This window comes from Emys orbicularis, chromosome 2, assembly GCF_028017835.1.
Source record: "Emys orbicularis isolate rEmyOrb1 chromosome 2, rEmyOrb1.hap1, whole genome shotgun sequence".
NCBI lineage: Eukaryota > Metazoa > Chordata > Testudines > Emydidae > Emys > Emys orbicularis.
Genome location: NC_088684.1, coordinates 241,551,448 through 241,564,409, shown reverse-complemented (window position 1 = coordinate 241,564,409; position 12,962 = coordinate 241,551,448). Strand labels below are relative to the sequence as shown.

The window sequence follows — 12,962 nt, the reverse complement described above, 5'->3', positions numbered from 1 at the left end:
CAAGAACTCTGTTCAACTTCAGTCTCATCACTCAGAGTCCTTTATTTGGCATACAGCAAAGCTATGCTGAGTTGATCAGATGCAAGTGTAGGGTATGAGTATAGGACATATCACACATCCAAAGTTACACAGCAAACCTCTTCCTTTATATACATTTACGCATTACATTGCACTTACTACACATTGCATCATGTTTTGGGATTGGCTTGGTTACTTTGTAGGGACCAATCCCTGCACAGCATGCTCTGTCCATGTATAACTTACTCTTTACCTCATCTTTACATTCCGCACTTATCTTATCCATTGTTATCTTGTCCATCGTAAATGATCTTAGCTAGTACAGACATTCTGTTTCCAACCTGCTAATCCATTTATCTCCCTAATTCAGACTCCCAAGAAATGAGGCCTCGCCCACTTCCAATTACTCATGTCAAACCAGACTTACATTCCACTGCTTTTGTTTTTCTTTTCTATATTAGCATGGGTTTCATTTGCAGTATATCTATTTTTCTGTGCTTTCTTTTTTAAGTTCATTGCCCAGCAACACATTCCCAAGATCACAGTAATTGTAATTATTTGAACCACCACTGATACTAGGCTTAAAGTACAAACTAGGGGGTACAAGCTTACCTCCTATGGTATAGCCCGCCAGGGTACAATTCCACATTATAAGCTTGCACTGCCTTTAAAGCATCCTTCTATAATTTTAACTTTGCTTTTATTACGTTGTAAAAAAAATGCTAAAAATATAATCTTTCATTTTCTAGAGAAAATTTAGGTGTGAAAGAAAGCATAGGCCAATTAAAATAACATTCCCTGGGCCCATAACAGAAGTGGCCCTCTTCAGACACCACCGAATACTTATCACCGGCATATGTAATGTTTATTTTACAACATCCAATATCTCAACTGTACTGTACAATTTGGAGACTGTTCCCCCAGCATGAACCCACTTGCCAGAATCTGTCTCTAGGACATTACACCTGCACATGTAAGTGTCCCCCAGGTGCAAATGGCAGTAGAAGGCTGTGGCTTTCCAGACCTTGCATTGTCTTTCAACAGTACTTGAGGAGAGAAAACAAACTTCTTCCTCATCATATGGGTTACAGTGGTTTCACATTTAACTTCATGGTACTGGACCCTTGTTAATTTTCCTACCTTGCACCAACTGGCATTACCGCTCTTATACCAAAGTTTTAACTTTTCTGTGGTGATAAAAAGCAAGTTTTTTTGCTTCATATAACTTGGCCACTTTTACTTTGTATAGCATGTATCTCCCACATACTACACGATATTCCTATTAGAACATATTGACTTAATGTTGCCATGAGGAGAGATTAATAAGACTGGGACTTTTCAGACTGGAAAAGAGACAACTAACAGGGGATATGATAGAGGTCTATAAAATCATGACTGGTGTGGAGAAAGTAAATAAGGAAGTGTTATTTACTCCTTCTCAGAACACAATAGCTAGGGGTCACCAAATGAAATTAATAGACAGCAGATTTAAAACAAACAAAAGGAAGTGTTTTTTTTCCACAGAAAACAGTCAACCTTTGGCACTCCTTGCCAGAGGATGTTGTGAAGGCCAACACTATAACAGAGTTCCAAAAAAAAAAAAAAAAAACTAGATAAGTTCATGGAGGATAGGTCCATCAATGGCTACTAGCCAGCATGGGCAGGGATGGTGTCCCTAGCCTCTGTTTGGCAGAAGCTGGGAATGGGTGACTGGGGATGGATCACTTGATGATTACCTGTTCTGTTCATTCCCTCAGGGGCACCTGGCATTGGCCACTGTCGCAAGACTGGATACTGGGCTAGTTGGACCTTGGTTTGACCAAGTACGGCCGTTATGTTATGTTAATGTTATACTTTTTTAAAACAATTACAATGTTATGTTTATTATATGCAGTTAACAAGCTTTATTAATGAGTTCTTGGTTTTGCTCATTCAATGGATGCACTACTTTGTCGCTATCTTCTGTTGAAATGCTTGGTTATGTTCCCACAGCATTTCTATGTCCGTTTGGTTTTAAACAGTTTAGTTTTGTGCCAGTCATATTAAGCTTCTTTTATGTGTCCACTCCCCAACTCTACCAGTCTTACACATTTTTAAACATTTTGGTTTAGAAAGTTTTTTTAAAACAGTTTTAAATTATATTTTACTAAATTTTAGTGGGCACAATTTTTTCGGTAAGTGCAGACTGGTAAAATTTAATAACAGTGACAAAAAAACAGAACATTTTTGTGCATTATTTCCCCCTTATCTTAGCTCCTAAAGACATTCTGTTTCCAGCCTGCTGATCCATTTAACTCCCTAATCTTGTCTCCCAAAAAAATAAGGCTTCACCCATGTCCAGTTACTCATGTCAAGCCAGGCCTACATCTACCAGCAATTTATAACCCAATCATGATGTCAAACTTCAAAGCTTTCTTTGGAAAACCTGGTCTTCAACTTTTCATAGCTGCAAATCAAGGAATAGACAAAAGAAATTAAACAAGTCTGTACATTAAACTTGCTCCTGAATATTTCTGAATCGAGCAAGTATTATAGCAGTGAGGTAGTAAACTGCAACATATTCATAAAGGTGATTATTTCAAAGCAAGTTAATAGGCAATGAGGCTGGTTGCTTGACACAGCAAAAAATGGTTGACATGGTAAATATTGCAAAAACACACAGTTATGGGGAAAAGTCCCACAGTAATTATTTTCAGTTCAGTATCAGTTATTCCACAATAAATATGTAAAGCCATCAAAATGCCAGGGTCAAAATCCTATACTCCATTACACAGAAACCAACTATAAATGACCCTAAGACTTTTCAGATTTATGGAGGAAAAGTTGTAGTTTTGCAATGACAGTCCTTTTTTATCATATTTGAGAATTGATAAAACTACTGTGCTTCCCTAACTTTGGCATTTCTTGATCTGAACACTTAATTTTGCAAGCTTAACATTTACTTAATATAGTTAATAAATATATTATACTTAATATAGGGACTTCTGAGGTTTGTTTATTTTTTAAAGACAAATTCACATAAAAATGAGATTCACTCCCTTAGATACAGTAAAGTTGGCTTTAAAGAATATTCTGGAAGTTTTGGCTTGTTGTGATGGGAACTCTCTCACATACTTAGGAGGTCCACAAAAGTCCCCTTCTACTTTCAAGATGCATAACTGGGAATGGTGCATTGCTCTATTGTGAAACTCTCAAGGTGCTTCAGATCAGCAGTTCTGCTAGATCCTTTTGCACCCCCAGTACACTTTTACCTAAATAACTAAGGGCTTTGCTTTAGGGCTTGGCTACACTCGGGACTTCACAGCGCTGTGAAGTGCGAGTGTAGTCGCGCCGCCAGCGCTGCGAGAGAGCTCTCGCAGCGCTGTATGTACTCCACCTCTCCAAGGGGAGTAGCGTGCAGCGCTGCGAGCGAGCGTGCAGCGCTGCAGGCACTGATTACACTGGCGCTTTACAGCGCTGTACTCGCTGCGCTCAGGGGGGTGTTTTTTCACACCCCTGAGCGCAGCAAGTTGCAGCGCTGTACAGCGCCAGTGTAGCCAAAGGCTTAGCTTAATTCACTTCGGGCTTGTCTACACTGGCAACGCTTTAACGTGGCTTGTGTAGTCACAGCGCTGGGAGAGAGCTCTCCCAGCACTCTTAAAAAAAACCACCTCCACGAGAGGTGTAGCTCCCAGCACTGGTGCACTGTCTACACTGGCGCTTTACAGTGCTGAAACTTGCTGTGCTCAGGGGGGTGTTTTTCCACACACCCGAGCAAGAAAGTTGCAGCGTTGTAAAGTGCCAGTGTAGACAAGCCCTTAGTGAACTAAGGCCTTTACTTCTAAATGAGATCATCCACTCAGGAGTTTAATGTACTTTAACGAATACACTTTGAAGTCACATCTTTAGGCCTGGTCTATACTTAAATTTTAAGTTGACATAGCTATTGTGCTTAGGTGCATGAAAAATCCACACCTCTGAGCACCATAGTTATGCTGACCTAACCCCTGGTGTACACGCAACTAGGTCAACAGAAGAATGCTTCCATTGACCTAGCTACCATCGCTCAGGGAGGTGATGTTCTTACAGCGATGGAAAAGCCAGTTCCATCACTGTACTTCACTACAGAGATATTCCAGCATAGCTAGGGCACCCTAACAATGCCACTATAGTCCCATAGCATAGATACTGTTTTAGTTAATTTGGCTTAACTTCCTGTGTAGAGAAGCCCTAAGGCAGGGGTCGGCAACGTTCGGCACGCGGCTTGCCAGGGTAAGCACCCTGGCGGGCCGGGCCAGTTTTATTTACCTGCTGACGCGGCAGGTTCGGCCGATCACGGCCCCCACTGGCCACGGTTCGCCGTCCCGGGCCAATGGGCGCGGCGAGAAGCCGCAGCCAGCACATCGCTCGCCCGCGCCGCTTCTCGCCGCCCCCATTGGCCCGGGACGGCGAACCGCGGCCAGTGGGGGCCACGATCGGCCGAACCTGCCGCGTCAGCAGGTAAATAAAACTGGCCCGGCCCGCCAGGGTGCTTACCCTGGCAAGCCGCGTGCCGAATGTTGCCGACCCCTGCCCTAAGGGTATACCTACACTGCAATGCAAGCCCAGGGTTAGAAGAATAGCAGCTACACTCATTTGTAACCCAAGAATCGTTGAACCCTTGGTCCCTACCTGGGATTCTATCATAGACTTCCATAACTGCATACTTCACAAGCTTAGTAAGAAATCTTGTGAAAAATGTGAAGCACACAAGGAAGCATGCAATTTTCAGAGAGTCATAATTCAGTCAAATCAAACCTAATCTTCACCAGAACACTTCTCAAAAAGCATTATTTTCAACCACGTTTCAATTTTCTGTGCCCAGGTGTTTCAGCTGAAGAGCTGTTCAAAAATTATTTATCAAGAATTTGTAACGTCAAATCCCACATACGCCCACACACTTTTCACAACTGAATAAACAGCTCATCTGTTTTTGCACAAACTTTAAATAAAGGATCCCTTTTTGGCAGAACCCAAGCCTGGAAAATTTCATCCTGAAATAATGAAGAGTTTCAGAAAGTTGTAAGAAACTATAAAGGAGACTGGAATGGAAACCACTGAATAATAATAATAATAATATAATATATAGAGATATACCTATCTCATAAAACTGGAAGGGACCCCAAAAGGTCATCAAATCCAGCCCCCTGCCTTCACTAGCAGGACCAAATACTGATTTTGCCCCAGATCCCTAAGTGGCCCCCTCAAGGATTGATCTCACAACCCTGGGTTTAGCAGGCCAATGCTCAAACCACTGAGCTATCCCTCCCCCTGAAGTACTCAAACTGTCAATATGTACAAGCTTAATTGGGACTACTATACTGAATAAAGTTAAGACAATGGAGCTACTCCCAGTACAGAAATTCAAACATCTGCAAGTCTTTGCAGGATTTGGAGCCACTCTAGTCACTGCTGCTCTCACTAGAGCACTTACAAATTATATAGTGCTTTGCAAATATTAAATACATTTTAAGATATCTGCAGCACAGATTTAATAGAAGGAAAAAATGAGCTACCGCATTTAAGTCTACAGCATTTAGATTCCAAGATTCCAAGGCTAGAAAGGAACATCGTGATAAACTTGTCTGTCCTCCTGTATAACACAGGCCATAGAACTTTCCAAAAATAATTCCTACAACATAGCTTTTAGAAAAGCATCCAATCTTGATTTAAAATTGCCAGTGATGAAGAATCCACCACAACCCATGGTAAGTTGTTCCAAAGGTTAATTACTCTCGCTGTTAAAAATGTATGCCTTATTTTCAGTCTGATTGTGTCTAGCTTCAATTTCCAGCCATTGGATTATTATAGCTTTCTCTGCTAGATTCAAGAGCCAATTATTAAATATTTTACACTGTAATCAAGTCACCCCTTAACTTTCTCTTTAATAAGATAAATAGATTGAGCTCCATGACTCTTACTGTAAGGCAGTAGTCTCCAAAGTGGGGTGCACAAGAGGATCCTTCGGGGTGCGCAGCAGTTCGGGCGGCTTTTTTTTTGTTTTTGCTTGAGGCGGCAAAAATGGTAGAGCTGGCCCTGCGGCGCGGTAGGGAGTGCGTGCTCAAAAAAAGTTCGGAGACCACTGCTATAAGGCATGAAGTATCAGAGGGGTAGCCGTGTTAGTCTGGATCTGTAAAAAGCGACAAAGAGTCCTATGGCATCTTATAGACTAACAGCCGTATTGGAACATTCGACGAAGTGGGTATTCACCCACAAAAGCTTATGCTCCAATACGTCTGTTAGTCTATAACAGGGGTCAGCAACCTTTCAGAAGTGGTGTGCCGAGTCTTCATTTATTCACTCTGATTTAAGGTTTCACGTGCCAGTAATACATTTTAACCTTTTTAGAAGGTCTCTTCCTATAAGTCTATAATATATAACTAAACTATTGTTGTATGTAAAGTAAATAAGGTTTTTAAAATGTTTAAGAAGCTTCATTTAAAATTAAATTAAAATGCAGAGCCCCCCGGACTGGTGGCCAGGACCCAGGCAGTGAGAGTGCCGCTGAAAATCAGCTCGCGTGCCGCCTTCAGCACGCATGCCATAGGTTGCCTACCCCTGGTCTATAAGGTGCCACTGGACTCTTTGTCGCTTTTTACAGATCCAGACTAACACGGCTACCCCTCTGATACTTGACACCCACTGCATTTAGCCGTATGGAGTGGAAATCCATCAACCTCATGAAGAAACTTGCTTTTTTTGACGAAGTGGGTATTCACCCATGAAAGCTTATGCTCCAATACGAGTTAGTCTATAAAGTGCCACAGGACTCTGTCACTATAAGGCATGTTTTCTAATCCTTTAACTGTTCTCTTGACTCCTCTCTGAACCCTTTCCAATTTATCAATATCCTTCTTGAATTGTGGACATCAGAACTGGTCACAGTATTCCAGTAGCAGTCGAACCAATGGCACATATAACCTCTCTACTCCTACTCAATATTCCCATTTATGCATCCAAGGATCTCAATAGCCCTTTTGGCCACAGTGTCACACTGGGAGCTAATGTTCAACTGATTATCCACCATGACCACAAATCTTTTTCAGAGTCTGCTGGCACAGTTGAGGGCAACTGCACCTGTATTTCCCCTCAGTGGACCAGCCAGGTCACCCACTCTCAGGCTTCCAGCTCCGCAGCTGTTGCCTCTCTTGAGTGGAGACACACATTCCTCTCCCTTGTCACCAGGCTATTTCCAGGCTGCCCAGTTCCCTCCTTCACCATGTATTTCCCAGCACAGGTTTCCCAGGGATGCCAGCTTGCTTTCTCTTCAGAGACTGTTAGCACTTGTACTCACTACAGTGATAAGGTAACCACACAGCACTTCCTAGGAAAGCCGATTTTATTAAGTTAAAAAGCATTACCGAGAAAACATATTAAAAACGTTAAAAGAATGTGCATGCATGCTAATAAGCTTACCAGAATTAACCCCAACCCTAAAAGACTGGCAGGAGCGAGGATGACCATATTTCCCAAAGGGAAAATGGGACATCGCACAGTGCTGGTCCGACGGCACCCTCCCACCCCACATGTAGCTGGTCCGAGCTCTGCTTCCCGCGCCCCCCCGCCCTACACACACACACACCCCTAAGGCTGGGGCTGGCATCGTTGCTTACCTGAGCCCTGCCTCTCTCCCTGCACGGGGCTGACATGGCTGCTCAACCCCCTCCTGCATATTCCGCCACACCGCACTCCACTTTTGTGTTAAAATAAAATAAAATTAAAAAAAGTGGGCATTTGTCCCATTTGCTCTTGCCAAATGATCAAGTCAGCAAGAGCAAACAGGACAAACACCCACTTCTGCCAAAAAAGTGGGGACAGCCAGGACAGGGCTTAAAAAAGGAACTGTCCACGGCAAAAGAGCCCATATGGTCACCCTAGCAGGAGCAGTCCTTCAACTCCCCTATCTAATGGGATTCCTTGCCGTTACCACTTCATCACAGATTCAATCTCCTGAGTATCAGTAGGCCCAGTCCTCCAAACCTACCCTAAGCACTGTGGTCTTTTGTGGATAAGAGGTCCTGTCTGATCAGGAAGAAGGCCATGAACAAGTTTAAATCCAGGCTATTTATCCAAAAACGCTTTCGGTGTCTGTTGGTCCCTGGAGAATCCAGTTTGAACTAGTATATGCATACCTTTCAGGAAGTGTGGGGCAGATGTAGAGGGCTCTTCTCTGAAGATATTACCACATCTCCCCTTAATCTCCCCCTGCTGTTCTTTTTAATCTTTCCATGGAAATACACACAATTGCACCACAACACAGACCATTGCATTTTTAATAATTCAACATAGTTAATTCAGGATACTGCAGGAAGTTGTCAGTCTGCCACAACTGTTTCTCTGGATAGAGTTCCCCGATCCTATAAGTATGGCCTACATTCTTTGTTCCTGCATGTATATATTTAGATGTAGTAGTATTAAAACACATATGGTTTTGTTGTACCCAGTTTACCAAGTAATCGAAATTGCTCTGTATCAGTGACCTGTCCTCTTCATTGGACAATTTTTGTGTCATCTGCAAACTTCATCAGTAATGATTTTGTTTTCTTCCAGGTTATTAATAAAAATGTGAAATAGAGGGCCAATAACCAATCCCTGTGGGATTCCACTAAAAACACCCATTCTATGATGATTTCCCATTTACAATTAAATTTTGAGGCCTACCAGTTAGCCAATTTTTAATCCATTTAATGTGTGCCATGTTAATTTTATATCTTTCTAGGTTTTTTTTAATCAAAATGAGATGCAGTATCAGGTTAAATACCTTACAGAAGCATGACTATATTTGTCATTACTAGGCCAAACTATACAGAATATTTGTTTTCCCAAAAGAAAAGGCATATGGGTACATGACTGTCTAAATAGCATCCACATGAAACACATTTTATAAAGCAGAATCTAGTGTCTGCTTAAGAAGAGATATACTATACTTGGGCCACATAAAGAATCATATTTTTACAGTAGTATCTATAAAAAGCATCATGAGTGTAGCAACATAATCCCAGAAATGTTAAGGAAACAAAAAAGCAACACTAACAATAATTTAAAGTGGGTCTGTTTGGGGAAAGTAGGGGGGAGAAGAGGGTGCTCACTGACAAGCTGATAGTTTTCTATTATTCTTATAAGTATTATTTAAGAACATGAGTATATGAATGCAAATTGAGCCTTAAAAGTGTTTTTATTATTTTGATTAAATGTAAGTAACTATGGACTATTGAAATTGAAGGAGGAATGATGCTTCTACAATAAAAAAAAAATCAACCAAAGGTCAAGATGAATCATCTACATAGCACTTACAAACATCTCCTCTGACCCCAACATCAAGTCATATGTTTGGTTCAAAGGTTATGTTTTGTTTACTTAGCAAAATAATTTATACTTTTTAATTTTACACACTAACTTCACTTAAGGTGAGCTTCTCTTAAAGTTCCCAATTTTTGATACTGCCTGAAAATTTTAGGGAGTTTCTTTTGGCAAATAAAAAGGCACAAAACATTGCTGTCACTTACTGATTTCCTCTCCAGTTAGAAGTCTTCAGCAATGGCCTCTTTATGAAACTGATTATGAGCAGCATGAAGCAGCCTGTGGGGAAACCTGGAGCTGTATGAATCTCTTTTAGTATATAGTATTTGTGAATAACTCTTTTGCTGGTAGGATTTTAATCAGTAAATCACATTTAAACCCGAAGCTTGAAAAACTGATAATCTTTATTCGTTTTGGGTTGCATTCTTCACTTCACAACTCAAACTGGAAAATATTATAAGCAACTATTAGTATGAATTCTGATGATGTACCTTAAAATATCACCAAGAGATACCACAAAAATCAACAGAACAAGTTTCAACCTCAAAGCAGCTCACTGCTATTATAGGAACTCTTCAGTAAATCCTTTTAGATATAAAGCTCCTTGGATATAAGAGCATGCTAAATATGAACTTGGTACTAATCATTCACCCAAGATTGTTAAAATCTGTGCTAATTTAAAATAAATACAATCTGAGGTGATATGGTTTTACTGCTGAAATACTGCACATAACGTATTACATATACACATCACTTATTGACCATTACTCAAAGTAGTCCATTTACTCCAAACAAAATACCACCAAATAGTTCATGTTCAAACTAGGATTTTTATTTTACAGGTATTATTTAGTCTGCAAGTTCTTGTCCTGTTACATTAACATGAACACGTCCCACAAATACTGCACTGCACCTTCCCCACCCAGGAACTTACATTTCAATGAGATAAAAGGATATGCAAATCAGAAGCTTAAAATGTCCGTTTGCCTTCATGACCAATAAAAATCAGATGCTTCAGGTGTCAAAAGGCAGCATCACTTTCCTTTATACCATTTTCCCTCACACACAAGAACATGTGACAAAATTTAACTATATATTGTGTAGAGGAATTAGCCTCTATCCCAGGGGCCTCAAACATGTGGCCTGTGGAGTTATTTGCTGTGGCCCACCAAGCTCCCCGCGCCGCCCCCCCCCCCAAAGTTATTTCCTGGAGCGCCAAGTTCCCCTCACCCGCTGCCCCCCAGCGCGCCACATCCCCGCTCCTCTGCCTAACTCCAGGCGCGTCCCACTGCCAAACAGCTGTTTTGTGGCGCTTAGTGCTTTCCAGGAGGGAGGGGGGAGGAGCGGGGAGCCGCGCGCTCAGGGGAGGAGGCAGAAAAGAGGAGGGGATTTGGGGAAGGGGTTGGAATAGGGAGGGGGTGGAGTTGGGGTGGGGACTTTAGGGAAGGGGTTGTAATGGGGGCAGGGAAGGGGTGGAAAGAGGCGGGGCCTCATGGAAGGGGTGGAGTGGGGGCGGGGGCGGGGGCGGGGGCGGAGGCGGGGGAGAAGAGGGAGGCTTTTGTACCTTTATATGAAAAGGTGTCAGTGATGCAGCCCTCGGGCCAACATACTAGTCCTCATACAGCCCTCGTGGTGATTTGAGTTTGAGATCCCTGATCTATCCCTTCTTTGCAGGTAGGTGTACTTAAATGACAGACCAGAATATGAACAGGGACTATGGAGAGGGATCATGCCTTATAAATGTTTGTACACTAAGCACATTGCTGGCATTCAGATAATCAATAATCCTTTAAAGAAAGGAAACTTACAAACATATGAAACCTATATCACTTAAAGCATTTGATAAACTATGCCAGACATCAGATTGCACTCCCAGCCTCTTGGTGCAGCAGTCATATCTTTTCTGTGTTTTATACAACACCAAGCACATTAAGCACAGACTTGCATCTGAAGAAGTGAGGTTCTTACCCACGAAAGCTTATGCTCCCAATACTTCTGTTAGTCTTAAAGGTGCCACAGGACCCTCTGTTGCTTTTTACAGATTCAGACTAACACGGCTACCCCTCTGATACTAAGCACATTAATGACACTCAGGGCTTGCCTGCACTTAAAACTCTACAGCAGCATGGCACCACAGTAGCACTTCACCACAGACACTACCTACACATCAGCATAGGTAATCCACCTTCCTGCAAGGTGGTAGTTAGGTGATGGAAGAATTCTTCCATTGACCTAGCACTGTCTACATGGGGATTTAGAGTGGTTTAACTATGCTGCTTAGGGCTATGGATTCTTCACATCCCTGAGCGACGTAGTTACGCTGACCTAATTTTCTAGTGTAGACCGGGCATCAGATACTTTGGATTTACATTATACTTTACGTGCTATAAAAAACATTACCTTATGCGTCAAAACACACATGTAAGGAAGGCAAAACTCCCCAAATTGTCACAGGGAAACTGAGGCAGACAAGTTACAGTAAGTGCCTACAGCCATACACCAAGGCAACAGCAGAGCAGGATTGGAACCTAGGAATTCCTGCTTCTCAGCCCTTTACCGCAATCAGCCGCGATGTCCAATTAATAAATACAAAAGTAATTAAGGCAAACCGTGTACTAAGCACACAGTGCACCAGGGATCCAACACACGGTGCTTAACAGAGATGGGGTCCTATTGAAGCTGAAGACCAATCGTGTGGGACTGGGGGAGGCACTTTGATTTCTGGACAGACTAGGCTGAGGGATCTCGGCCTCTTGAATGACTAACGCCCAAAGCAGGGGCGACTGCGCTTCATAACAACACAACACCCCAGCCCAGAGCGGGGCCGGCCCAGCGGCTCCTCCGTCCCCCAGCCGGAAGGGACTAATCGCCGTTACTGGTTACCGAGATGATTAACGATGGTCACGGGCTGAGGGGGCCCAGCTCCTGTGCCGGGCAGCGCAAGGGGACGGGAGCCGCTGTCTGGGAGGGGCTCTCAGCCCAGTCCGGGGCTGGGGGGTGTGAAGGGGGCCAGGCCCCGGGGAGACCCGCACAGCGGGAGCTGGGGAGGGGGCTGCTCCTCCCGGCCTCGGTGGGCTCTTACCTCTGCTAACATTATTGCCCCGCTGCGGACTCCCCCGGCTCTAGCCCTGCTGCATGGTGCCCACAGCAGCCCGGGAAAGACTCCCCCGCTCCGCTGCACAGCGGGCGCTGCCGGCTCCCTGCCGCCCTCCTCAGCGGCCGTTTGCTTCCCTCAGCCTCGCCGCTGCCTCCGCAGCTCGGTCCGGAGCGGCCGCCATCTTGGGAGGGCTACGTGAGCCGCCGCCGCCGCCGGCGCGCCCGCCCATTGGGGCCGCAGGATGCGGAGACAGGGAGCCGCCCCCACCTGGCCTATCTCCGTCCCGGGCCTGGCCCTGCGCTCCCCACCTGGGCATGGGCGCGACGTGACTAGAGCAGTAGCCACCATAGGGGTCGCTCCCGTGCGGGGAAGCCTGGGCTAGTCCGTCAGGGCAGTGGCTGTGAGGCAGCAGCACTAGCCGGGGAACTTAGGACCCAGCTTGGAGCCAGGGCCTGCGCTGGGAAATGCACCTCAGTGAGCAGCGCCGTGTTCGCCCCAGCCTAGCCCAGCCCAGGGGTTGAATACAAAC

At 44.0% G+C, this 12,962-nt stretch overlaps 1 protein-coding gene across 1 annotated transcript in view; it reads right to left on the bottom strand.

Annotated features, from left to right (window-relative positions):
• The window catches only part of SNX13 (sorting nexin 13), a 153,023-nt gene extending 140,576 nt beyond the window's left edge, over positions 1-12,447 (bottom strand). The window contains exon 1 of the mRNA XM_065398804.1: positions 12,419-12,447. Within this exon, the coding sequence (XP_065254876.1) occupies positions 12,419-12,430 (12 nt within the window). The 5' untranslated portion in view covers positions 12,431-12,447. The remainder of the gene's footprint in view (positions 1-12,418) is intronic.
• Between the last annotated feature and the right edge of the window lie 515 nt (positions 12,448-12,962).